This window comes from Lathamus discolor, chromosome 6, assembly GCF_037157495.1.
Source record: "Lathamus discolor isolate bLatDis1 chromosome 6, bLatDis1.hap1, whole genome shotgun sequence".
In the NCBI taxonomy this organism is placed as follows: domain Eukaryota; kingdom Metazoa; phylum Chordata; class Aves; order Psittaciformes; family Psittacidae; genus Lathamus; species Lathamus discolor.
The window spans coordinates 10834426-10862028 of record NC_088889.1 but is presented as its reverse complement, the minus strand read 5'-3'; the positions used below and the strand labels follow the sequence as shown (position 1 = coordinate 10862028).

At 38.3% G+C, this 27603-nt stretch overlaps 1 protein-coding gene across 4 annotated transcripts in view; it reads right to left on the bottom strand.

The window, feature by feature from the left end:
* ARID4A (AT-rich interaction domain 4A) overlaps positions 1-27085 on the bottom strand; it is a 64690-nt gene extending 37605 nt beyond the window's left edge. For 3 of the 4 annotated variants that reach the window (XR_010613491.1, XM_065682751.1, XM_065682753.1), the window contains exons 1-11: positions 26922-27085; positions 25974-26045; positions 24624-24734; positions 22080-22145; positions 21054-21144; positions 10750-10829; positions 10554-10648; positions 9820-9952; positions 7807-7886; positions 5986-6062; positions 3953-4119 (exon numbers count right to left, since the gene is read on the bottom strand). Coding sequence is in view for 3 of the 4 variants with exons in the window: in XM_065682751.1 (XP_065538823.1) it covers positions 3953-4119; positions 5986-6062; positions 7807-7886; positions 9820-9952; positions 10554-10648; positions 10750-10829; positions 21054-21144; positions 22080-22145; positions 24624-24734; positions 25974-25979 (906 nt within the window). In the remaining variant the exon portion in view is untranslated. Of the gene's footprint in view, positions 1-3952; positions 4120-5985; positions 6063-7806; positions 7887-9819; positions 9953-10553; positions 10649-10749; positions 10830-21053; positions 21145-22079; positions 22146-24623; positions 24735-25973; positions 26046-26496; positions 26516-26921 lie in introns of those variants that run through there. The other variant, XM_065682752.1, reaches the window with a different exon arrangement.
* Between the last annotated feature and the right edge of the window lie 518 nt (positions 27086-27603).

Below are 27603 nucleotides of genomic sequence, written 5' to 3'. Positions count from 1 at the left end.
TCTTGATTCTTTCAGAATCGGAACAGCCTACAGGGAGACTGAGAGGCAAAACCAAATATTGCCTCCATGTTCCATGGTAAAACTGGGAGTATTCAAGTATGTAATCACGAGAAACAAGTAAGTATGATTTCTTCCCTAACAGAACAACTTACAAACAAGCAAATACAGTAGTATATATAATCTGATTTTTAATAAAAAACAGGTAACGTTCTGAAAGCTTCTATTTTTATGTGGAGATACTGCAGATGAGATTTTCTCTTTCCTTTTAGCTGCAGTGCATTCTTTGACTGCCAAATGTGCCCTCAAAACAGAGTTAATTCTCTTGTTCTGACACGCTGAAAACTGGCTAAGAACCAAAAGCAATATCCAAATTTTTACCTGGATTCAAACCCATTGTGTGATTCTTTAAATTTTCATTTGATAAAGATTTTTTTTCTATAGTACCTCTGGATTTTTTTCACTTTTCATGACGCAAGCAGTATCTATTCTGTTACTCAAACCTCACACTGTGAATGAAAAGTAATCCTGAGTTGCCCCATGTACTGCAATTACTGTCAAAAATTCAACAGTTTGACCATGCTGAGCAACTTGGTGTAATACAATTTCTGTTAACGTAAATGATAAGCAATTTCTAAGGCGTCCTCCTCTGTAGTCAACTTTGGACCACATGAGTCCATTACCACCAATGAAGAGGATTAGCATCTCACCACCACCATACTGGTTCCACTCCTTAGCTTATAAAAGCCATACAAGAACAACTACATAAAACCTGGAAACCCTGTTGTACCCATTCTACTGTACTCTTTTAAGATGTCACAAAAGGCAGCACAATTAGAAAATCTGTGTTAGAATCAAGTTACAGATTTTAACCCAGATACTGGAAAAATGGCAGGATCTAAGTAGATCTCTTTGCTTCATAATCATTATTAAAGATCCTACTTCAGAAAAATAGGATCCTTTCCACTCCCAGAATTAAACTTTTCTGACTAACTTTATCTTCTAATTATATATTAAGCAGGTCTGTGTCCATTTGATTGATTTAATGAAGGCCTATCATGGCTGGTCAGCAGCTGGGCAGGTCTTGACAGCAAAGCTGCTGTGCATTTCAGAAGATGGGGGGGAAAGACAATGTTTAAAATCTCTCTCCCACCTCTAGTAATAGAACGATTTGCAGTTCTAAAACAAAAGGCCCACTGAGAGTATTCTGGGAGAGGATGGACAGAAGCTATTTTTGACCTTGATAAATAAAAGGAGAAACGCTACAAACTGTAAATGCAAAATTTGAGTAATTCAACATCTGTAGTCAAATAAAGGCAAAAAATATCCACTTGTCGATTCTCTCTGCAACTGGTGTTACTGTCTTTATAAGGGAAAAGAAAAAAGAAATTTAAAAATTCCCTAAATGCTAATTGCAACGCAGTATCTAGCATAGCCCACAATTAAAATAAGATGAAGTATTGTAACAGCTGAATCAGAAATTTGATTAAATGGACCAGCATGACAGTTCTGCTCTGAAATAATCTACAAAGATTAACATCTCTCCTCCACTTCAGCATGAAGATGCTCACCTTATTTTTACATGCCTACTTGTCACCTGGAAATAATGGATTCTACACCTTCTCCTACTAGCATATCTACCTGTCTGGAATCCTTTGCTTTACTACTCTGTATTTAGATTATTCTTCTAAAATAACCTCTATTTCTTTGACAAGAATGCCTTTTTTTTTTCTTAAAAAACAAAACAAACAAACAAAAAAAAAAAAACAACAAAAAAAACCCAACCACCAAGCTCCCCCCTCCCCCTTCTTTGTTTGAAACACACAGCACTTTTTGCAATAGCCATGAAAAATATTAAAAATGGATACTAGAAAACTACTATAGCAATCCTTGATTTTCAGGGACCGATACTCTGCAATTTGAACCAGCATTAATACTAACAGACCAACACAGACTGCAACAGTTCACACCCTGCAAAATGTGGCCTATTCAGTCCTTTTCACTGCAAACAGGAAAAAACCCAGAGGATTTTATATTCTGCAGACATTTATCCTTATATTTATCTAATCACAGCATTATTCTCATACAGACATCTACCCCATTTTCCAGAACACTGTTATCAAGGCATACAATTAACACCTAAAAATAGATTCTTATTGTCTTTTTTACCTGGAAAGCTCTACCATGGTTGCATGCCCCACCAGACAGTTCCCAGATCACAATTCTAAGTCAAAGCCGCATTCTTAACAACCATGTTAACATTACAGATTAAAACACAGAATCCTTACCTAGGAGCTGCATTCTTTCAAATGTAAAATGGTTTTACTTCCTCTCTATCTAATCTGCCTACTGCCTGGACATATTTCAGCCTGACTTCCATATATTTGCTCGCTTTCTCTCTCCCTGCACAGCACCCGCAGTTATACGGCATTACTTACATTCTCTTCCATATAAAAAAAACTAAAAAATAAAATAAATAATAATAAAACCCCAGACATTACATGGAAGGCAAAGCAAAGAGACAGCCCATTTCAGAGCATCTGGCAAACCTCCCCCTGGCCGCCGGCCAAGCCTCCGCTCCAGAGGCCTCTCCCCCCAGCTTCCCGCTCTCCACGCATGCGCGCTGCCAGCCAACACTCGGTTGCCGTGGCAACGCTGTAGGCCGCCTCCAAGTATGAACGGCCATTCCGTGCTGGGGCTGACAAGGCCGCACGCTGCAGGGCGAGCGAAAGGGAAACGGGGCGGGACCTCCCTCAGGAGGCAGAATTCACCGCATTTTTCTATCGAAACGCATGTTTCAGAGCGTCCTGTGAAAATCGCACTGCGAGGGGAAAGAAACAAATCTAACAGCCAAGCACACCCCCTACTTCTAAAACCTGGCCACAGAAATAAACGGAAATTCTGTACACAGCTTTGATGACATGAAGAAACTGGCTTTGTGGAAAAGGAACCACTCAAACGAGTCCAATGCAGATAACATTATACTGTAACTATTAGACAGCAAGTTCACCCCCATTGTGGCTGATTCACGACCGGTGATACTGGTGTTAAAAACTCCAACGTACCATTCCTAAACAGCATCTTAGGCACCACAAGAGCTTTTAACGGGCACTGTGCCTTAGCTTATACTTTCAGCCTACTGCTTTTCCTTCAACACAGAATCATAGAATGATAGAATAGTTACGGTTGGAAAGGACCCCAAAATCATCTAGTTACAACCTCCGGCCATGGGCAGGAACACGTCACACTAAACCATCTCACCTAAGACTCTGTCCAACCTGGCCTGGAACACTGCCAGGGATGGAGCATTCACAACTTCCCTGGGCAACCCATTCCAGTGTCTCACCACCCTTACAGTAAAGAACTTCTTCCTTATATTCAATCTAAACTTCCATTTAAGTTTTAACCCATTGCCCCTTGTCCTATCACTACAGTCCCTAATGAAGAGTTCCTCTCCAGCATCCTTCTAGGCCTCCTTCAGATACTGGAAGGCTGCTATGAGGTCTCCACGCAGCCTTCTCTTCTCCAGGCTGAACAGCCCCAAAGTTTGCCTTTTTTCTTTTAATCAAACTGTTTTCAGAAACAAGGTACATTTTATACAACCTATACAGGAAGTACAAAAGAAAATACAAAGTTACTTTTATTTAGGGTTAGATTACTACTACCAGGCTCAGCACCAAGTTTTTGCTTATGTCTCTCTTGTGACCCAGATTCTTTCCATCACTCTTCTCTGCCTTGCATTCTTAAATTCTGACTAATTTCTGCACTGGATAACAGGAGGCAATTGCCACTCACAAACCCCAATAAAAACAACTATAGCAAAGGAAAGATGAAAGGGTCTGGAAAGATGATGATGCCATTATGCTACATCTGACAGTACTGAAAAGTGCAGGATCTTCAGGAAGGCAAGTTATTAAATTATCTTTGAAGAATTACTAAAATAGCCCAGACTTACCACTACTTCTTCAGTTTTCTCTTCCCTTTTTAATTCCTCTTCATCAGTTCCTGCAGCAGCTCCATCTTCCTCATCACTGCTCGAGGACTCTAGGATTTCACTTATATCCATTTTCCAGTTCCGAGGAACAACCTTAGTGCTGAGAAACGTGCTTGCCTCCTGTAGCCCTACAGAAGAAGGGGCCCTGGTTTTACCTCATCCACAGTATTCACAGTCACAAAGTATTTTTAATTTCCTTTCCACGTTCTTGTAAATCACAATTATGACTTAACCCAAAATTGGAATTAAATAATAAAATACAAAATTCAGCTTTAAACACTGACGTTTACAAACTTTACATTTTGAGACTGTCAAATTTTAAAAATCAAGTGTCAGCAACTCAAGGAGTTTAGAGTTGAACATACATATTGAGAACATACATCTGTGGGATGTATCCACATCCAGATGTTTTCTAGGCATAGATCCTCACGATCACTACTATGATTTACACCTAATTATATGAATGGTACAAAGATAGGCATCCTATACTCTTTCACATATATTCCATTCAACTGTAAACCATTCTGTTTCCTAAAGGATAAATACTGTAATAAAGATATTTAAAAAACATAAACCCATCACAGTTATATCAACTACTATGACTTACTTGGTTCTTTACAAAATACCTTCATGTCTTGAAGCTGAGATTGCAAACAAAAAAAAGCAAATATTTTCTCAAAGAGCACTGCCTAAAGAAATGCTACATCTTTGTTTGGAACAGAGGAAAAATACAGTAGTGAATGAGGGAGTGATGGGACACAGAGAAGTGACACTTCTATAATGGGAATACCTCAAATTCTTTTCCTTGAGGACGTGCTCCAATGGGAGAAAACAACAAAGCAAAACAGACCCACATAACTTCAAAATACGCCTGCCAGTCATAAGCCTGACAGTCATAATAGAACACTTAAATAAAGATGAATCAGAAGAATACCCAAAATAGGGACATACAACAATGTCCAACTCACAGATCAACTACTATAACTTACTTTGTTCTTTTCAAAATATAAAAAAAAGACAAGGCAACAGGTTTTAATAGCTGCTGATTAACCTCCAGAAATCTGTCTAAACTCATTTTGTAAAACCATGAATACCTTTGGTTCTACAATATTCCCTCATAGCAACAAATGTCACAGCCCAATTATAATTACGATCAGCACTGTAAAAAATCCCTTTCTTCTGTTTATCTTAAAACTGGCATCTGATCTCTTTTTGGTTTAAAGTTCTTGTACCGCAAAACTCTTATGAAAAACAAAGTAGAAATCATTAAAACCACCTCTAGCTCTCATTTGTAAGTACCATGTTAAATCTTTACTTATCAAGAAGCTGTTCTGGAACTTTACTCAAACCAAAAGAACTATTATTGAGCGGGAATTTTTGTTGCTAGGTGGGTTTTTTCTTAGTTGTTAATAAATATGTTTTAATTATTTCTTCTTAACAAATTTCACGTTCTGGAGTCTAAAAACAACACTAAAAGTCTAAGAATTATTTACGTTAAAGCTCACTAAAAATAAAGATTATTGTAGTCACATCATTCGTCCATCCATAAATCAAATTCTGTAATTAGACCTTTCTATCAAATATTAATCACAGGCAGGCTGTTCTAATAACGTTTACACCTTGCTGTCTGGGTATTTTTAATGTGAAGTCTAAGTGTTTTGAGCAATAGTACAAAACTGGTGTTAGAAGACGTAACTGCATATTTCATTGTTCAATGACATTTCAAATACACTATCTTGAAAATATTCTATATCCTTTCCATAAATTTGAAGAGGATTAGAATAAGGAAATAAAAACCAAATAAACAAGACTTCTAGGTGATATTTTAATAAGGCAGCTGCATCCAAAGTTTCTCTAATTTATCACATTTAAAATTGTTTGCAAAATATCCAAGAGCAATTTTCAGAAATAAACATATCGTTTATCTGCAAAAGTTAAAAGTACTACTTCATGAGATTTCCTTTTCTGAACACTTAGAATTTATTCTAATTTACCATTTTTAGGAGAGGACTCAGATTCTGGTAAATTCTGAACATCCAGTTCTTTAATGTCTTTTCTTGCTACCGAGTAACTGAAAAAGAACAAGGTTCTGTTATGATTTGTAAATCACAGTAAAGTAAGCATTTGCCTTAGAAGAACAGTTATGTCTAAAATCGGCAAGATTTATCATTCACTTTCAAGATCTTTTGAAAAAAATGAATGCGTAACACATTTAATTACCGTAGGTCCTAATGCAAAATTCAAACGCAGAGTAAGTTTCCAGTCTTTCTATGAAACTCAGACACTAAAAGAGCCCTTGTAATTAAATAATTACAAGAAGTTTGTAAAGCTTTTGTCTTTTAAAAGTTTAACCTGCATGAATTTGCAAATGCAAAATACTCCAGACAGGGAAGAAAAAAATCTAAATAAATAAAATACTGATGTGAAAACATTCACATCAATCAACAGCTGCTACCCAAATAGCATTCTAGCTAAGATGAAAGAAATATTTATTCATTTCTACTAGCACAGAACAACAATAAAGCCAAATTCGAACAACTGCAGTGACAGTTTTTATTTTTAAATTACAAAACTATTCTCATAGCAAAATATATGGCAGTTGCTATGTTCTACTTACAGTCAATATTCAGTTACTGAATTACTACAACAGAAATGCTAACCAACCTGTACGGAAAGCCTTACAAGTGAGCTACTATGAAAGATTTTTTTTCTTCTTTCATTATTTCAGAAAAAACTGGAGTAAAACCTCAGGAACTGGAGGCCGTTACTTTCTGAAGTTAAAGCCATAATACTATGGGGGAAAAAAAGTGAAACAGCAAGTCTGCATGCTTTTCCAGTAACATCCTACCTTCAGTATATAAAGAACCACTTCTCTAGAAGGCTGATGATACATATCTACATTAACAGGCCAAACTAAATGAAGCCTTGAGTTATTTGAAATATGTTTCAGTAATCAAGTACTCACACCCTACTTAAAATCAGAGTTATTAAAAATCACAAATTGTTCACTTTGAAAGAAAGAGGGAAAGAGGTGTGATAGCTGGCCTTTGGCAAGGAAGTTTTTAGTTACAATACATTGAGACAGATGCATTAGAAGTAAGGATGAAGAGAAATAAAGGGAACCAGCTTTAAAAAAGCAGGCTTTATACACTTGAATATATTAATCCTTAAGCAGGACAGACATCTCTCTCACTCTCCCCCCTCCCTCCCCATGTTGGGGGTGGTGGTGGTGTATGTGTGTGTGTGTGTACTAATAGGACCAATCTTTCTTTTTGAGAGAATCTGGGTTCAGATTCTGTAAAAATTTTAATTAAGGTTACTTTACATTCACTTTTTTATTAAAAAAGTAAATTAAACACTTTTAGACACTGCTATTTAAACAGTCACGGACATAGGGCACTGAAGGCAATGAGTCAGACATCCAAACTACAACAACAGACATAAAGGCATAATAATTAAGACATTAAGGGAACTAATTAGAACCAAAACTCACACTTCAAAGAACAGGAGTCATCCAAAGTGTTAACACTTGGGGTTTTTTGAAGTTGTTGATTTTGGGGGTTTTTTTTCCATAAAGAAACATCAGAAACTTAAGTAATCCAATGAACTCTTACCAGACCTCACAATGTAAAAGTGGGCAAGTAAGCACGGCAGCAGTTAACTTGAAATGGATTATGAATGACAAATGTGTACAACCAACTTAACACAAAATTGTACCCTGTCCTTATGGAAGAAATAATGCCTTCAGAAGCAATGTGTAATTAGTTTCGCATTTTCATCCCATATACATTCAATGAAAGTAAGCTATTACTTACAATTTGGAATCTGCGAAGGATCTAATTAAACACTGGTCCTTTTTCACTGTGACGTCATCATTACAGCTGGGAGACACAACCTGAAGTTTCAAAAACACCACTTTTTTTAAGCAAACAATAATAGAAAAAAAATAAAAAAAAAAAAAAAGCTGATCCTGAAAGGAAAGAAAGATGGACAGCAGGAAAACTGCTGTTTTCCTGTTTATTCTATGATAATTTCCAGTTCTGAGAAAAGAAACCTATTCCAATTTGTATTACTAAGGCCAACAATGACAAATTTCAAGAAGCAGCTCATCTCAAACTATGAACTTCACTTATTATGAACAAGCCACAAGAGTTTGCAGTTTCATTTGTAAACTCAAAACTCATCTACTGGACAACATCATGGGTTCCTGTTTTTTCATTCTGCTTTTTTTCCTTTCTTGTTCACACAAAACCTGTTTAAAGCATCTGTTTAAAAAGTCACAGAAAAAGTCACAGACCCACTTATTTGACACCAGCTTTCAAACTGAGAGGAAAGTAGTACAGGTTTTTTTCTGAGGTGTGTATAATACAAGACAGCATAGAACACAGTGAGTGCATCCTTCCACAGCAGTATCATCTCTAAGTCTAAAAAGGTAATATAAATGCATTTGCAGTATTTGTATTACCACAAACAGAACAAGTTTTCATTTTGTTCTAGACCATATACACATACGAAGTGTCAAAAGCAGATGAACTTCTGGGTCTACAAGGATACAGTAGGAGCTGTGCCACCCCAGTCAGAAGTTTTACCCCAAAAATCAAGACAAGACATTCCTGGTTTTCAGCAGAGAACAGTACAGGTACATGTCCTCTAGTAACTTAATCCCCTAGTTGGAACCATGGTAAATTAAAATCTGTCATTAGTAAAGGGATATACAACAATCACAGCACATACAACAATGACAGAATTCACATTTTAAACTGAGATATATACAGCTGGGTAAGCCAGTGTCAACTATTCACTCTATATTACACTTCTGTTCTTTCAAGGAAGAGAAGATAACTGGCTGTGTAGTTAACTGCCTCTTGATCCTGGATTCATGAAGGGAAATAAAATCTTAAACTAAGTCAGGACATTCTAACAGCTGAGCTAATCCTGAAGACTCAAAATAAAGGACTTCAGAATATACAATTAAGTAAATAAAATATGCAAAGATTAGTGAACTAGATCTGACCAATGACCTACATAAAAACAAAAAAACAAAGAATCAAAATCCACACAGACATAAAAACAACAAACCCCAAAACATCTCTGATGGATGACAGAAAATGTGTATTGAGCTTGTCTGACAATACCAGAAAGATTACTAACGAAAGCAACTGTTAATATGCAACTGTAAATTCTTCTGTGTGATGAAACTGCAAAGTGTTTACCTCTGCAGTACAAGTCCACTTGTACTTGAATTTATTTAATATATATTTATTATCAGCAATGGCAGCAAACAGCTATATCCTATATCGACAGTAAAATAAAAACAATAACCAACATCTACTGCTACAGTAACTGGCCATTTATGTAAATGCAAGCATGAAAGCAACTAGTATTTCATAAAATTGAAAGTTTAAGGAAAAAGGCAATCATTAAATACAAAAAGAGAAAAATTCCACTGCAATTAAAATTCATAAATCCAGTTGGCCTTAAATAGCCCTGGAGTGCAATTCCTAATGTATCTTATTTTTAGAGGAAAAATATCATTACATATCCATCATTATATGTGCAGTTTTGAAAGACTTAAGAGGTTATACATAAATTTCAATCTTTGCTTTCAAACTCTTCAAAGATACTGTAGAAGATCTGTACTTTTTGCAAATATGGGCAGCAGAGCATAGCCTGAGTACATTTGCAACTGCTGGAAAAGTTGTGAAGTGTACAAACCACTTTATCCAGGAAAACCACTACATGAACACTGTAGCAAGTCAGATGGCATTCTTGTCTAAAAAGATAGTTATACTACAACACTAGAGATGTCAACATCTCAGGCAACTTACCAAAGCCGGATACCAGTCTGCCTTCTCAGAACTACAAGTCACACTCACAACTTTGCCAAGCAATTCATCATTTAGACGCCTTTTATCTTCATCCTCTTCTTCACTGCTTTCTTCTTCCTTTTCATCTTCAGTACTAAATTATTAAAACACACAGTATTTTAAAGTTTTTGTCTGAAGTTAATATCTGAAAGCAAATACAGCTTACAACCAGATCTTTCTTCCTGTTCTACACAGCTTCAAAAACAAAATGGTAATTTTAAAAGCTGAAATCACTTGAAATACACCTAAATACTAAGTGCACTTACTCAGTAAGAGGAATTCTGCAGAAATTCTTTCCAAGTAGTAGTATTTTACAACAGCATCATGTTGGAATGGGAGGCATGAATCAGGATTTGATTGTGCACAGACATGAAACAAAGAAAAATAGTATCTACCCCAGAAATTTAAAAGCACTTTTTTCCTACTTTGTCCAGTATAAAGGTTAAAAATCCTACATTTTCTGACACGAGTTCCTATTATATGAAAGAAGCACAAACTTAAGGCTACTACAAGCGAAACTCCAGCAATTTCATAATAGTGCTAACATACAAATATGCCTGCTTGTACCAAGCTACTTAAGTCCATAAGCTGTGCATTCAACTCACATGATAAGAGTATTCAGACCACTCAGTGGCATTACTTCAGTTTTAGCAAAGCACACTAAAGGAAAGCAACAGAGCACTAGCAAAACTCACACAGGAAGAGAAGATCTTCTTCCTCTATTAGACTTTTTCCCAATAACTGGCGTTCCAAAGTGCTCTGGGTTGGTTAGTGGCAGTTGATCAAGTGTCTACATAGAAAAACAGGAAACAAAATCAGTTTGCAATATCTTACTATAAAAAAATATAAATTAACCACTTAGCTTCTACTGCATATCCATCATCGTCTTACCTCACTTTCTGCGAAGTGCCTTTCTCCCTTCAAGCATAATGAAGTTCGTCTCAAGGTCCTCTCATCACCGTCATCAAAAACTAGTATGAAGCCAAGGAAAAAAATTGGTACAAGATGATCAGATCTCTTTCCCAAGCTGACAAAACAAGTCTACTATTCATCTCACAATCCAGAATATTCGCTGAAATGTGAGTTCACAAGCAAAATTAAGAGTGGTATTCAAGATTCAGTTTCACAACAGGTAACATTTTCAGATGGAGATTCAAGCCAGTATAAAGTAAGGATATTGGATGCAACAATTTCAGTCCAATTTAGACATCCTTCTTATCAATACATTGCACATTTCAAACCATAGCTACTGCCTGCATACCAGTTACAATCTTTGGGGTTTGTTGGGTTTTTTACCCTGTCCATTTCTTCCTTACTTATGCTACCTTTTAATTCTCCCTCTTGCTACAACAAGCACCCAAAAAAAAAATCACTAAGTGGAAAGAAAAAAAAACTTTGCAGAAGTTTTTGCTACACCATCAGTGCTGTGCTACCAACAGACTGGGAGTGCTGAACAGGCCCCTTTCAAAGAGCACAGACAAGGTGGCTGCAGTCTGGCATTCCAGTAAGGTAGAAGTTTACTTGTATGAGGTCAAAGTGCGGAATACTACTCTATATTTAAACTACTTGAAATGTGCTTTGTCCACTAGTGAACTCGGGGCGGGGAAGGAAGGAGTTTCAAGTGTTCTGCATATCAGCATGACGATTCTGACATACTTTCAGAGATGCCTTGAGCTAGCGTGAATATCAAATGTATGTTTATTGTTAGGTTTCAGCAACTGGTTGCAGCAAGAAAAGCACTTTCATTTTTCAAATAACTAAACAGAACAGTCACATTTTCATAGTCTTAGATTAGAACCATAGACTGCAATAGTAACTATATAGAAAGGTATGAACAAAAATGTTATTAAGCTTGATAAGATAAGCTTTAACATTCCTCCATCTTCAGAGTACCACTGCTGCGGTATGGCTCACTACTGAGTTACCTTAATGGCTTATTTTATAATACTTGCACATACAAAGCAACTAACCTTTCCCCCCCATGCACCAAAAGCCTAATATTTTAAGAATGGCAGATACCAATATGCCTAATTAGCTATACTAGTTAATAGTATTTTCAAAACTTTTAAAATATCAATACCAGTAAGACCCATCAATCAACCTCAACATCAGTATGTCAGTCTCAAAATCTTCTAGTTGGCTCACAAAGCCACTGCTGTGACACTTCACACTAATGGGAAAACAAAGTGTGAGCTTTTCCCTCTGCATTTCTAATGCATCATCGGCAAACATTGATCAGCTCAGTGCAAACACCAGAGCTCTCAAAAGAATGATGAGGTTTAGCTTTGTCATAGGTTTACGTTTATGAAAAAAAAATCTATATTCTTGCCACCCCTCTGAAGGTAAAGTTCCATTACACAGTCCAAACCTGTCACTCAGCAGCTCTCTGCACACTTTGATTACAATATTTCAGGGACATATTTTTAAGCTTTAGGGTGATTGGGCTGGTTGGTTGTGTTTTCTGGTTCTGTGCACCCTACAGTGTGTGCCATTTCTCATCACTCTCAAGAGACTTATAAGCAGATTTACCACCATTATCTTTTGTCAAACACATTCAGTACTAAATTTTACAAATAATCATTACAGGAGACAAATGGCTGCTGATTTTCAACAGGTAACTTTACTGAAAAGAGCAAATAGAACACAATACTTGACAGTAAGTAAATAAATTTAAAAAATTAGTCTAGTTTATCTCCGATTTTGGAAGCTCTATCTATTTAATTAAAACCACTATAGTACAGGAGAAAAAAAAAATAAAATCAAACAAACCATTCATAAGCCAGCTGACATAGATCATTTTTTCATCCCTAAAAGATAAATCTTATAAATATTGAGTGCTTAGTAAAATACAAAGTGAAACATACTAAACTCTACTTCAATTAGGATACGTAAGGAAATTATGACAATTAAGAACTGCATGAGATATTCTGCTTCCCTCAATTACAAACATGCAAGTTAATTTAGAACTTTGAAAGTCATAAAATTAGATATTTGCAACAAATATTAGGAAACTACAGACTGAAAATGTAACTGCAATTGCAGAAGTGTCAACTTCATAAATTTATATTTCACTTTGATGGACAAAACAATGTGGAATTAAAAATACGTAATGCTGGGTAATTAAGTTTTCATTATCAGTCCCCAGACCCAGAGACAATGAAAGTGTGCGTATGTTTCCAGAGCTGGCACTCACGCTTTCAGTCCTATTCCCAGTATCATACATGAAGACAGATCTACTCTATGTCTCAAAAGCAGCCCTCTTCCTACAAGCCTTTTCCTGCCATGTCTCTCAATTTTCTCTAGGTGAAGGTAAAGAACTGGCCTGTTCTACAAAAGCTGCTTGTGCCTTGCTGTACAGGGAAAAAGTGCTAGGCCACTCTACAATTTCCAGAACTAAAACAGGTGGACTACAAAAAAAGAAAACAAACACCAACCCCAAAACACCTTCTGAAACCCCTCTTCCTGCTCCTGAAAAGAAAGCCACTCTTTCCAAGAGAATGGAGTACTTTCTCTAGTACAAGAAGCAGTTATCACCCAACTTCAGGAAAGGTCTACAGCAGAAATTCTACAGGTTGTATCCCGTAAGAAAGAATTTACTGGACAGTACCTGTTATGTTGAAGGAAAACAAGAAGAGAAGACAGGGATGTATCTCCCCATAAACATGTAATGTAGTCATCAAAGGATAACTTTACAGTGCCACAATATTTACATCAGAAGAGAAACTTACAACCCTGTCCTTCCAAAGAAACAAGTATGAAAAAGCAGAAGGCCTCTAAGTACTGCCATTGCCTAATCTTGTAGTAGGCATGTACTTGTGGGGAAACAGGGTGTGCCAGCTGACTACTTCAGTAAAAACTTCTGGAAAGAAAATGATACCTACTAGCCAAGAACCTACCCACTACTATTTAAAAGTCAATATAAAGAAGTAGGAACGACAGAAAGAAAAGCAGCACTTCTACTAGCCACAGGCCTTCCTTCCAAATACGTTGTTGAATGACCAACACTGACAGAAGGGGAAAAAAGATGACTAAGCAGCACAACCTGGAGAAGTGTCTCCATCACAATGCTTGTTCTAGTCCCAAGAATGGAGTTCAATATGCTCTGTATGGAACATATTTTAACAGTGGTAATAGAACAGAAATTTTAATAATTTTGCTGCATCTCACCTTGTCAATATCAACAGGAAAAAAACAGAATTCATTCCCCCTCCCCCCTGTATGTTGAAGCCTTAGCAAGCCCAAGCTATGACAGAAAAACAAAAACAAAGCTTCCCAGTAAGAATCAATGCAATACTTCCCCAAAGTTAGAAAAAAATTCCCTAGGTTAAAAGTTAAAAGTATCATAAAAATGCGTTAAACAGTGCAACTTTCAACTCGCTACCGATTAGCAGGTATTTTTCACTCCCTGCCTGTAGCAGGCCCTTCTATGCTTTTAACAAAAATAATACTAACCCTGCCCTCATAGAAATGCTATCTCAACATCAGTTCTCACTTATTTATATAACAAATATTAACAAGCCCACAAATCAAAACCATTCCTAGGAACTGTGAAGAAACTCATCAGAAAACACAGAAGATCAGTTTAACTATAACTTGTTCATAAATATCCTAAGATTAAAATGAAGTTAAAAAAAAAAAAAAAAAGAGAGAGAACACAGCAGGACACTAGTGATAACACCCTCATAATACTTATGGTATTACTTGTACACAGAGCAAGTAAGACACATGTAAGTTTATGTAATAATAAGTATATGTAATACATAATACAAAACAAGGCAGTCCTGTAACGGACAAGTGAATAGGGAAAACAACCCTCAGGGCTATTTACTTTTTTTCTCATTCCCCATCCCATTCAGAAACTTTTAAATCTACCAAACAAAAAAAAAAAAAGTATGTACCAAGCAGTAAAAACTGCCCCAGTGTCACTATTTTTTCACCAGCTGCCTGACAAAGTAGCTGCTTGCAAACTACCAGAGATGCTATCTATGAATATATAGATAAATGTGTGCAAGTTCCGTAAATTTGTGGGTTTCAGCTGTGGAAACAATACAAAAAGTACCAAGAGTCATGCAACACTTGTTGAATAACCTTGTTGACAAGAACTGTACTAACTATTGATTCACCACTGTTAAGAGGACTCAAGAGCAAGATACTGCAGCATATTGTGATACTGGAGAGACTGCAGAACCCAGTTTAACAAAAAAAAGGAAATAATTTTAAATAAGCTTCCGTTCCGCTTGTAAGTTTGTATGAAATATTCCTGAAAATGTATAAGTGCAACCTTTGAGTCTACTCACAGAAGACTATCTTATCTCCCTACAAACAAAATCCTACTGCCTGAAACTTCTGAAATGCCACAGTAATATTACTATTGTACATATATGGACATTAGAGAACAAAATTCTACCTCCTTGCCTTCCCTACAGTGTTGTTTGTATGCAGTTTACTATTGTTTTTAACATTCAGTCCGCATTGCCATAAAGGTGGTTTTACGACCAAAAGCTCTATCCAGTTCTTTGGTAACAAGGTTCAGTTAATAAACTTTTTCACCATCCCATCTATCCCACTACCTGCATGTCACCTGGCACATAAGCACAAAATGTGGTGTTATTCTCTTTTTTAGATTTGCCCAAAAGCAACCAACACAGCTCTTGCACAGTTCCTACGCGCCACAGGTGCACCTGAACAACAGTAACTACGTGGAAGGACTTCATGTACAAGGACTCCAAATACAGGGTTTTCGTTAAAGTTCAGCCAAGCAACATTTTAGAGATGAAAAGAATAAATTTATGGTGGGTGAGGGTGGTACAGAGCATCAGCGAAGTGTAGGCAACTGGACCATTCCCCTGCTAGACTTGTGGTTTTGGATTCCTGAATGACACATGCACAGTCTGAAGATGAAGTGCTGGGATGCTTCTGGGATGCAGGACTCAACAGGATGCTGGTTAAAAACCGGCTGAACAAGCCACACAAACATGACTAGTGCCTTGCACATACTACAATGTGCATGCTCTTCAAGTTATGAAAAGACAACCCCCTAGCATTGATGAAATCATGCTACCACAACTAACTGGTGGGAGGTGATCGCTTTTATCATGCTTCACGCAGGAATAAGACATGTTAGGAGCTAAAAGTTGTAGTGAAGCCAGAATCGCATCAATTTTTCCTGTTAGAATAGGTATCTTCACAAGGCATCAGAAGAGGAAAGCTTTTTTAAAATAGAAAAAGATGACTATAAATAGGCCCTGTTTGCAACCCTGCTCCTGAAAGTCCTAGGATATAACTGTTAGTTTATTTTCTGATATTCTCAGAATTATGAACTGGGATTTTCAAAATCCACACAACTTGAAGGAAGACCAGAACCAAAGAACCTTTCATTTCTGTCATTTGCCCTCTTAAGCCCAGTACCTCAGAGTGATACAACTGGTGGCTGAGACTATACTTCATTTCCAGAACAACTCAAACAGACTACCCAAAACTTTACTTTCTCAAGGATAAGCACTTGGATATCTTAACTCCTCTCAGCACACACTCACATAGCATTCCCTGGAAACTGCCACAGTGACTGTATGAGAGGAGAAGTTACCACCACATGAGAATCATTGAATAGTTAGGGTTGGAAAGGACCTTAAGATCATCTAGTTCCAACCCCCCCCTGCCATGGGTAGGGACACCACACACTAAACCATGTCACCCCATGACTCCATCCAACCTGGCCTTGACCACTGCCACGGAGGGACCATTCACAACCTCTTTGGGGTGAAGATAGTACAAGCAAAGGTATGTGACTCAGAGAGCTGTTTCAAAAGCAGGGTCTGGCTTACAGCACAGCCAAGGTTGGGCCATGTTGATGTATAACACGGTGCTAGAGCCAAAAAGGAAGAACTCTGCTGGCTTTGCAGACTCATGCACTGTAAAAAGCCTTAAAAAAATAATTTCTTTACTACTCTGCCATTCCATAACTTCGAAGGAAAAAAGACACGTCTTCTTTTACATAAAACTACTGGGTGAAGCCTGAAAGCCATAACACTCAAAAAGTGAGGAATCACGTTTGCTTTCACTCTGAACAGTATATGGAGCCCTACTGTTGACAGCAAAGTCTGCTAGAAACTGCAAATGCCTCTTGTTCTTCCCCTCCTCCATATTTCCTACCCATTTCAAGGAAAATTACTAAAAGTTAGTACATGATTTCTCTTTTGAAAAACTTCTTCATGACATTAGGACATGATAAGGCACAAAGATCAATGTATCTGATGTGTTGGTTTGTTGAGGAGTTTTTTGTTTAAAATTGTAGATACAGTTAAATCACATATACTTAATAAGTTCTAAGCATGTACAGATTATTGACCTGAGCTTTGTGACAAGACAGATGTCACTTTCCTTTTGATGGAGCAATGAAAAAGGCTGTTCCAACAGCAAGTCTTCAGATGCTTGCTCAACTGAAATACCATTTCTCACTTTCATAATTATATCACTTCTACTTCTCTACAGAACTGATACAAAAGTGTTTCCTTAAAGAAAACATGCATAAGGATTTCTGTTTTCTGAAATTTTGGTAATGCTTGTAAGACTCCAGAGAGAATGTGAAAGAAGGAAAATACAACTATGTACTCTGTAAGGTGTGTGCTGTGGTTTCCTTTTGCTTTTTCAATTTTTTTCAGACATTATTTCAGTATTTACCTGAACCATTTTACAAGTTAACAGAGAATCACATGGATGGTATGCTAAGTATGTCATAATTCAAACGTCGCTCAGCTGACAGCAGATCTAATGCCATGCAATTATCACCTAGCAATATATTCAGTACTTCAAAAGCATCAATGCAGCACTTAAAAAATTGTAAATTGAATTAATTCAGTTTAAGTAATTGCATTTTAAAGATTAAAATATCATAGCATCACAGAATCATTTAGGTTGGAAAAGACCTTTAAGATCATGGAGTCCATCTGAGCCATTTGTTAGCCAAATAACAAACAACTATTACTGTCATCCCACTTAATATTCAATTAAGCAGATGAGAGGGCTGACTGGTGCAATGGCATTTTCGAGACACTGTTAAACTTTTACTCCAAACAGCTTTTGTTTCTTCACGTATTTATACTGAAAAGCTGAATTTCAAAACTAATTTCAGAAGTATTTCCAAATCACAGCTGAAAATGTCAATACAAGTAAATGGGTACAGCAACATCACTACTATGTAAAAACAGGTGAAAAAGTGACTTCATGGCAGCTACAATAAAAATAAATCCTTATTTATTTTGGCCACATGAACACTCCTAGTAGGAGATACTGTTACAACAGACTGATCATCATTGTGACTCTTTTTATTATGTCGGTGGCAAGTGAGCAAACTCAACACAGCATTTCCACTGGTCACCTTATCAAAAAAATCGGAACTGTTTTAGCTGACTTTTTTTCTTCTTCATTAGATACCTATCTGAAACAGAGAACCTAATTTACAAAAATGAACATTAGTACTTCTCACTAGACATTCATGCAGATCATTTTGGTGGATATTTTAGGTAACTGTACTTAATAGTTTCAAAATGTTTGTCTGCGTATATTCCTAGTTTCCCTATCCGGGAAAGAGATGCTACATAACACTGAAAAAATAGTACAGGAAAAGCACATACTACCAAAACACAAGCTTTCCCTTGTGCTTTCCATCTCAAGCCTGACCACATTCAAGAAGACATTCTAGAAACCTGAAGGCTGTTTAATCCACTTCCCTCTCAACTCTTTAGCTTTGACTGAACTGCTAAGTAGCGTGGGCCACCACCTATTAAAAGGAACCAGTTCAACTCTGCTTCACAGCAGCATAAATATACACCTAATATATACCCCAAACTTTCTATGTTACAATGGAAGCAGCAGGCAAAAGATACGACTTATTTTTCACACCTCAATGTTTCTGTACTCAAGCTAGAATACTTCCCCAATTTTAAAAGCAAAATAATCATTTTAATGACACAAGCTTCATGATCTGCTTACTCTGGACAATGCCACTTGTGCTTTCACCACCAGTCAGCACATCACCACATACAACTCACAAAAAAAGCTTGTAAAATCTAAACATAATTCCAATGTGTTACAATTGTATTTTCATAGTTATAGGTATATATACTTTATGTGACGTATTACAGCCCTGCATGTTAACTTACAGTAAGGTTACTTAAATCCCACAGTCTTAGTACATTTGCATATGGAAAACATAAGTTTATTTTACCTATTCCACCTGTCAAAAATAGTTTTAGGGGAAAGAAAATGACAGTAATAACTTAATCCATTGGTTCAAGGTTTTGCACTTAAAAAATAAATCTATAAAGTAAAAATCATGGTACGCATGATTTCTCTCTTACATTACTGGGGAGAGTTCAAGAAGTTGTTAAACCTAAAGAACAATCCACTAATATAGGGCAGAACTTGAATTCACCATTCAAGTAAAGATTTTTAGAAGTGCACTGTTCAAAAGAAAAGGGGGAGGGCCAGAAAGGGGAGAAAAAACAGACAAAATTCATCCCCCAAAAACTGAGGGTTTAAAGTTCATCTGTCAAATGTAAGACAAAAAATATGTTTGTTTTATCATTTAATAACTGAAAGCTTTTTCTATCACTAAAGGAGCAATATGTAGTGTTGGTTTACTGATGTAAATCTTCTGGTCCAAATTCAAACAATTACCTAAAAATGCTACTTTAAAACTAAAATAAGTGAGTTTTATGATGAAATACTAATTCATAAATCATGGCATTATTACTACAAGCCTGTGTTTCTTACCTCTTCTGTATCAGAAAGGGGAACCTAAGTCGCCACTGCAGACTCATGCAGTATAAAAAAAAACAATGCTGAAAGTCCAGTGCTCTTCACCAAGTATGTCACACCAGAGTACTAAACCACATAGATTTTAAATCTTCTGCCCTCCAAAATAATCCTTCCTTTTCTCCCTGACCTGATATATGCTACAACTTTACAACTAAATTTACAATTTTACAGCAACGTTGTAATCTTGAGTGAGCTTTGTCAACAGGCTTATATTTAAAGCATGCAGTAACAATGATAATCATAAAGTGATAAATCCTTCCAAATTATCTGCAGCAAGAGCCTTATCCTGATCCCACCAAAGATGACATAACCTCATCTACTGCAATGGAAACATTAGATTACTGAAAATACCTTCTCTAAAACTTAAAAAATGGGTTAATGAATCAAAATAATTGGTACTTTGTGTGAGAGAGGACTCCTCAGGAGTGTATGGAAGAACACAAAGTACAGCTGAACACATTCCATATACAATGCAGCCAGTAAGAAATACACAGTTTAAATTTATAAGTACTAATCTCAAAAGCAATGCTGAAGAGTAACATGTACAGGACAATTAAGAGGAGCATGTTACTATTAGTGAACATAACGCTCCACTGCTGTAAGTTGTGCCAAAAAAAAAAAAAAAATAAAATAAGACAGGTGCTTGCAAAGCTCTGATTCAAATACTCACAATGAATTCGTGCTCAACATGGAAATTTTGCTGACCCTGCATTCTGAGGTTTCTATTTGAATAAGTGAAAAAGCACATGATCCTCTAACATCACAAGCACAGTAACTTTCTATTTCACTTTAGATATAACCAGCTTGAAAATTATTTTAAAGCAAAAAGTAATTCATGTTATAAATTAATGCTCTCTTCGTAAGGTGTGACGTGTCAATTCTTTTCTTGAAGAAGAACAGATCTCATATTCCATTGCTTCATATAAAACACAAACCTCAACAAAAAAAGGACTGCCTTCAGAATGCACAGTGGTACTACCAATGCTTTTTCACGTACAAGATTCCATTTAGTGAAAGAAAGCTAGCATTTCAGTCATTCATTACATGCCACAGGTTTTCAGCTAGAAGTACAATTACGAGGCTTAAGTCTTAAAATCTGCAAAAATTATTCTGAGTTACAGTGAATGAAACTGACATCAGTTGTGCAAATAAAACTTGAGTGTTCAGCTCTGCAATTACTTGTGCAACTTCCCTCAACATCAAGTAATTATTCTGTTTCAAATGGAAAAGGAAAGAAGATCTGGAAGACTTAAAAAAGGCCCCTCCAAAAATCTATCTCATGTTTTACAATACAAGATGTAATTACTTACATTGCTTATAATTAGAAAGACTGTTCAAAGATTACAGATCATAAATGAAAGCATGTGGCTACTCACCTACAGTATACCAACTAGCATCTGTCAACTTGCTGATAACAGCTTCTTGAAAGGATCCATCAGGCATTTTGGTTTCAACCATTGCACCAACCTGCAAAAAGGAGTATCTCAAGGTTACATGTAATCCCAATCTCATAATGAAGAAAACCCATGGAGGCATTAATTCTTCCAGCAAGCCAGCCTTCTTTTATTTTTTTAATATATACTCATTTTAGCTAAATGTTGCTTGTAAAATTTAGTTACTTAGCTGCTAAGAACAAAGGTCCTTAAGTACGCAGGCTGAACTGGAAAAAGACAGTAGAGCAGTAAGAAACTCATATCATCTAAGCATGATCTACATCATCTCAAGAAATATCATGAAGGCTAATTAGAAATAAATATTCAAATATTCAAAGTAATTATTACTTTATTACTGACATGCATGCAATTCCTCCTATGTCCCACAATTCAACCACTGCTATATGTATCACTGTCAGAACTTCAGTAGCAGCCTACAACATGCATTAGCGTTCTTGCAGAAGCTACAGAGAAAAGACAAATACAGAAAAGGTGATCTCCTCAAAAGATCTCTATTCGCATTTGGCATTCTGTAACTCAGCTATGTATTTCAGCAGGCATATCACAGAAATACAAACCAACACACATTTTTATATAAAATACATCAACTATTTAAAAATGCAGTTACAGCAAACTAACTTCAATTTACTATTGCCTAGCAGGCTTGAACTTCATAATCAAGGTCTCGATTACTTACAAGAAGTTTCAAAGTTTCATTACTTATGAGACGTTTTATAACTTGTAAGAAGCTACACAAATCATGTATGCAAAGCTGTGTATAAAGTATGCTACATGGAGAAGCATAAAAAGCCTCTAAAAGCTGCAAGAGTTAAGACTACTCAGAATTCAACTGAATTAAAGCAATGAGCCTCCTTCTGTTGATTCAAATTCTGTAGAATAGCACTAAAATTAATAATTTTACAAATTATGTGAGCACAGGGGAAAAAAAAGAGCATGCAATGTACATACTCTTAGAGGTCCTTTCACTTGGTCATCTTGCACCAACTGCGTTGAGTTATCCCCCTTCAGGACCACCTGAAAGATATTCGTGAACTTTTTTATATGTATCCTATTTTTGATAGCATACAAAAAGCATATGAAACTGCATGAATAATAATTTGGAAAATAAAATCTTTATAAATCAAATGGACCCAAACATTATTAAATACAGAACACTTGTTTTACTGACAGGGAGCCCCAAGTATCACTCTTAATATTTGATATCAAACATCATACTTAGAGAGAGCAAATCAAACATCAGCTATTCCAAGACAAAGCAAACACATTTTGATGTGAGTGTGAATACTGATTCAATCCAGGTCATACTTGGAACTGGGCTTCCAGAACAGGAGATTAACAGCCTTTTTTTTCCTCTCTCTACTTCGAATGTAGCACTTTATTGACAACACGCTGAGTACTAAACTACAACCAAAATAAAAAGTTTTTTTCATTAAATATGTATCAAAAAAATCATATAACTAAGCACAATTTCTGCTACCTTGAGCCAGAGAAAGTTTTTATGGCAAAGATGTGAATCATTGTAAGCGTAATGAAGGTAAGGATCAGTTACAGCATCAGTAAACTACACTTCTCCCTTTAAAATCCTACATTTGAGAAGTTAACATAAAGAAGTTAATGTAAGCCTAAGGAATCTGAACACCTGAGTCTGCAGACTCAATTTAGAAACATAAAAGATGGGTATCTAAATGTCAACACTGTTAACAGGTTTGTTATCACAAAGACACCCATGGTGTTTAAATAAAAAATTAATCCAAAATTCCTGTTTCTTTTCAGGAATCAAAAAATCCAGAAACTTCCTTTCCACTTCTGAAGATGTCCAGTTTTCTGGCTCCCTCAATTATCCCCCAACCATAGTCTACACTGTAGGTGTATTTATAAATGTTAATACACATTCAAGTTACTAACACACGTCATGCAAATTTTATTTAACATTTTCTATCACACCGAGATGGATACAGGTTGCCCTGCTGCTCAGGAAGACACTACTACAGTTTCTGGACTCTGCTCTTCTGGCAAGTGTGCTGGGGTGTGCCTACATGCTCTTAATTACAGTACCAGGCTTACCTTGTTAAAACTTCAACTGTTACAATACAACTGAGATACAGTGACAGGAATTTCCACCAAGTCACAGCAGCCTCATATACTTCCAAATCTTATCATGGAGTCATAAAGCATATGATTCTAATGAGAAAAAGAAACTCACACCTCTTACAGTTCAAATACTCTATCAGACCAAAGATACAGATGCAAAATCAGGGATGTCACACTAGAAAGGGCAGCACCCTGCCTCCTACGGAGCTTCTTATTAACACAGTTTTCTAAGAACATCACAGATTTCTAAAAGCACTCATTAAGAACAGGGCAAAAGACTCCAGTATCTGAATTGTTTGGGGGTTGGGTTTTTTTCCTATTTGTGTAAAGCACTCTAATAAAGTGATATGAGCTATAGGTGTAATTGAAGAGGCTGACAGCTTGCTCTACTTGATCTAAGCATTGAAGCACATGAAAACTTAGATGTGTAGTTATTAAAAGAAGATTTCATCTATGTTAAGGGTTTTTGAGCCACTAATGACTTATTTATCTATTTTGGACAGGAGATGAGAGTAGGAAGTGTAAAGATTTTGACAAAACAAAGTAGTATAACAATTTCTGTATTTACTTTGAATGTTTAACTTTTATTTAACTGTATTTTATTCTTGTTTTCCCATGGCAATGCTTACAAAAGTACTGCAACACCAAAATAACTACTTTCATTTTTTTGTTGTTTTGGTGTGACACCTGTAAACAGGAATGAATGTTATGTGCCAGCACCACGCACAGGTAGAAACTCAGCTACAGCCAGAGCATTCTGGTTTAGAAGCAACAGCAAGATACTCAAAAGTTAAGAGATGTTATCCTGGACATTTCTAAAAGCTGGTCTAAGAAACTAATTGTTACCGTCTTTTTTTTTTTCTGTTATGTTGACTTCTTATTTATTTTGGTGTTGCCTCTTAAGTTCTAAGCTACCACACTGAGAATATCAATAGGAATGAAATGGAATTTCTGCTTCAGAAGAGGTTGCTCCTATTACTCATATAAAGCCATAATCCTCTATTTGTAAAATCAAAACTGATTGCTGTGAAACTGATGCATTGACAAACAGAAGACAACTGCGATCAGGAAAGAAGTAGCAAGGATAGGTAATGTGAAAGATCTTGTTGCAGCCTCCTCCCACAAAAATAAGAAAGAAACACTCTTAACCCCCCCCCCCCAAAAAAAAAACAAAAACCCACCACCAAAAAAAAACAAACAACAACAACCAAAAAAAAACACCAAACACACAAAAAGACACCCCAAACCCAGCACCAAAATATGAAAAACATGCTAGTGTTTTTTAAAAGTCCTATAGCGAGGTGATGAACATTTCCAAATATTCAGGACTAGGATAATCTTCTCTGACAGTCTTTTCAACACAAAGCTTTAATAAAATCAGCAACAACCACAGTCTAGTACCTTGACTTTCACAAGCCTTTTCACCGTCTTAATCTTTGCCTCGCAGAAGGCACCACGGTACTTGGCACTGACATCAGTTCCCACTGTCAGGTAGGCAGGCTCATCTGCTGCCTATTAAGAAGAAAATAAGAGCAAGTTTAGTTCTTTTTTTTCTTTTCAGCTGCATCATTATATATTTAATTTTACACCGAAGCTTTCAGATCTATTGACTTTTACATAACATTATCTGTTCTTGGAATTGCAATCACACTGTTCTTTAAAGGGGAAAAAAAAAGAAAATGAAACCAACAAACAAGTTACAGGAAGTTTTGTTTTACCAGTGGTGACACTTCCCACAATTTTGCCAGCCTAATTACTCTCCCAGAAATATCTTTGAGGGTATTAAACTGATATTTCAAACATCTCCATTATAAAAAGGGTAATAATGTACAGGAACTACTATTAAGTCAAGTCATTCCTACACAGCATATAAAAGGAGAGTATTTCAGCTGTAAAAAGGCAATACAAAACATAGTTGTACTTTTCTCAGCTAACAGCAATCCAGTGACACAGATTATTTAAAACATTCGAGACTGCCATCATCCCAATACTTACAATTAAATCTATAACATTCTATATATTGGATTCTTTTTTCCTGACAACTAAAAGGAGACTCTAGAGAAATTTGTTGTAATCTTTCAAGCAGCTGCTAGCTAGTATTTTTGTTTCCTGAAATGCCTTATAAAAGCTTAACTGCTTATGCATTTTAAGAGAGAGAAGTATTTCTCATCATATTTTCCTTAGTCTGGACTTTCATTACTCAACATTTCACTTTATTGTGCTTGTAGCAATTGATAAACAAGGGTAAAATGACCACGTTAAAAATGTCTATCAAGGCATCAAGGAAATCACAGCATATAAAATCACTACTTTTCTGTTCTTAGTGTTTTAACTACTTTTTTCTAATTATTTTTATTTCTTCGACTCTGAAGGCAAAAAAAAAAAGTTTTTTCTTTTCTCTTCTCTGCAACTGTTAAGCCTCTATTGAAAAAGAAATGGGAACAGCTAAAGCAGGACAAAAGCTGTGGTACTGCAAACTTACAGCGGCTGCTGATACAGGAAACATTTAGCAGCCCAAAGGACAACAACTCAAAGATGTTGTGAATTTTCAGACTACTCCTGCAAGATGGTTAAGAGCTTCGCTCACCCACACCTCAGCTAGAGAGCAGAAACAGGATATACAGCATGCACCGAAACCCCAGACAGCGTTATCCTACTGTTGCTCATCGAAACCAGCGATTAAAAATGAAATGGCCAGAGCAGCTTGCGATGAGAGAAAGGGGGCCGTTCCCTACTCCGGAGTTAGCCTACCTTCATCTTTAAAGGTTATGTGAGGGATTCCAGCTCAAAGACTTCTCCTCCCCGCGAGCACACGGGAAAACACTGCAAAACAAGAAGGGGGGGGGAGGTTGGGAGCGCCTGCGGGCTCACCCGTGAGAGCATGGGTCTCCCTCTCTGTGAGGAGAGGCCGGGCTCAGAAGGGAGATCGGCGCCGGCGGGCGGGAACCGCCGCCCGTCCGTCCTAGCCCCACCGGGCCCCGGAGGGAACGGGGCCGCAGCCGTCGCCCGCCGCTTCCCGCCCGGCGGCCCCTCGGTGTGTCACGTCGCCATTGCTCCCGCTCCGCGCCTCAGGTCGGAGGGGCCGGGGAGCGCGTTCGGTCCGGGAAGGGAAACCGCCACCCCGCACAGGCAGCTCGCCGCCGGGGGGGCCCGCCGCCGTCTTCCCCGCCCCTCACAACTTTCTGCGGCCCGCGGAGGGAAGCGCCGCCGAGCCCCTCCTCCCTGCCCCCTCCCCACCGGCTGGCCGCACTTCTGGCTCCCGGCCCCCGCACACCCGCCGCGGCCAGAGGCGCTGCCAGCGACCGGGACTCCGCGGCTCCCGGCCTGGGGCGGGAGCGGGGGGAGGTGTGCAGCGGGGGCGGGCCGGCGCCGTGCGGCTGAGTGGCTGCGGATGGAGGGCGGGCGGGCGATCCCCGCCGCCAAGAGCCGGGGCAGCTCCAAGAACGGTGGCGGGGAGGCGGCCGGAGAGCTAGGAGCGGGCACGGGGGGGAGAGTTCCTTAGGGAAAGGAGTCCCCGTCAGAAAGGGAGCGACGGGAGTCCGCGCTCCTTCACACAGTGCAAAGGCGCGGGGGGGGGGGGGGGGGGGCGGGGGGGAAAGGATAAGGGTGAGAGCTCCCAGGGCCGCTCCGCGCCCCCTCCCTCGGGACAGCGACAGAGTTGCGGCTGCCTAAGTGCCCGCCGCCCTCACCGCCTCCTACCTAGAAACTCGGAGCGAAGTGGACAGAGCCGCACTGCCCGGCCTGGTCCCGGCGCCGCGGCCCCCTCCGAGACGACGACAGCCCCGTAAGCAGCGGCAGCGGCTGAGCGCGGCCCCGCTCCACCCCCCAGCCCGGGCTCACACCGAATCACCAGCGACCAGCCCAATAACAAGCTGTTGAGCAGAATCGGTCCTGCCTGAGCTCCCATTGGTCCCCTCGTGACGCCCTGGGGGCTCTGCCCCGCCCGGATTGGGCACCACGGACAGCACCCCCATTGGTCACAGGCCGGCTGGCAGAGTGCATTGGCCAGCCGTCGAAGCAGGTAGGACCACAGAGACTTTTGATTGGCGATCCTTCGGAACGATAGCTGATTGGTGGAAGTTGAAGTGAAGTCAGCGTCCCTCCACAGATGATTGGTAGGCGCTGGATCCGGATGTAGCTCTGTGCGCGGTGACTGGCCGCGACAGGGTGACAGGAAGAACAAGGGTGCGATGTGATTGGTACCGGCCTTCTTTTAGAGACGCGGTGGGGAGGGGGCAAGAGGGGAGGGGTGGACGCGGTGGGGAGGGGACAAGAGGGGAGGGGTGGACGCGGTGTTCTGCGGCGGCGGCCCGCGGCAGGGGGAGCGCATGCGTCGCGGTCAGTCTCCCGGCGCCATTTTGTGCGGGGCTCTTTCCCATTT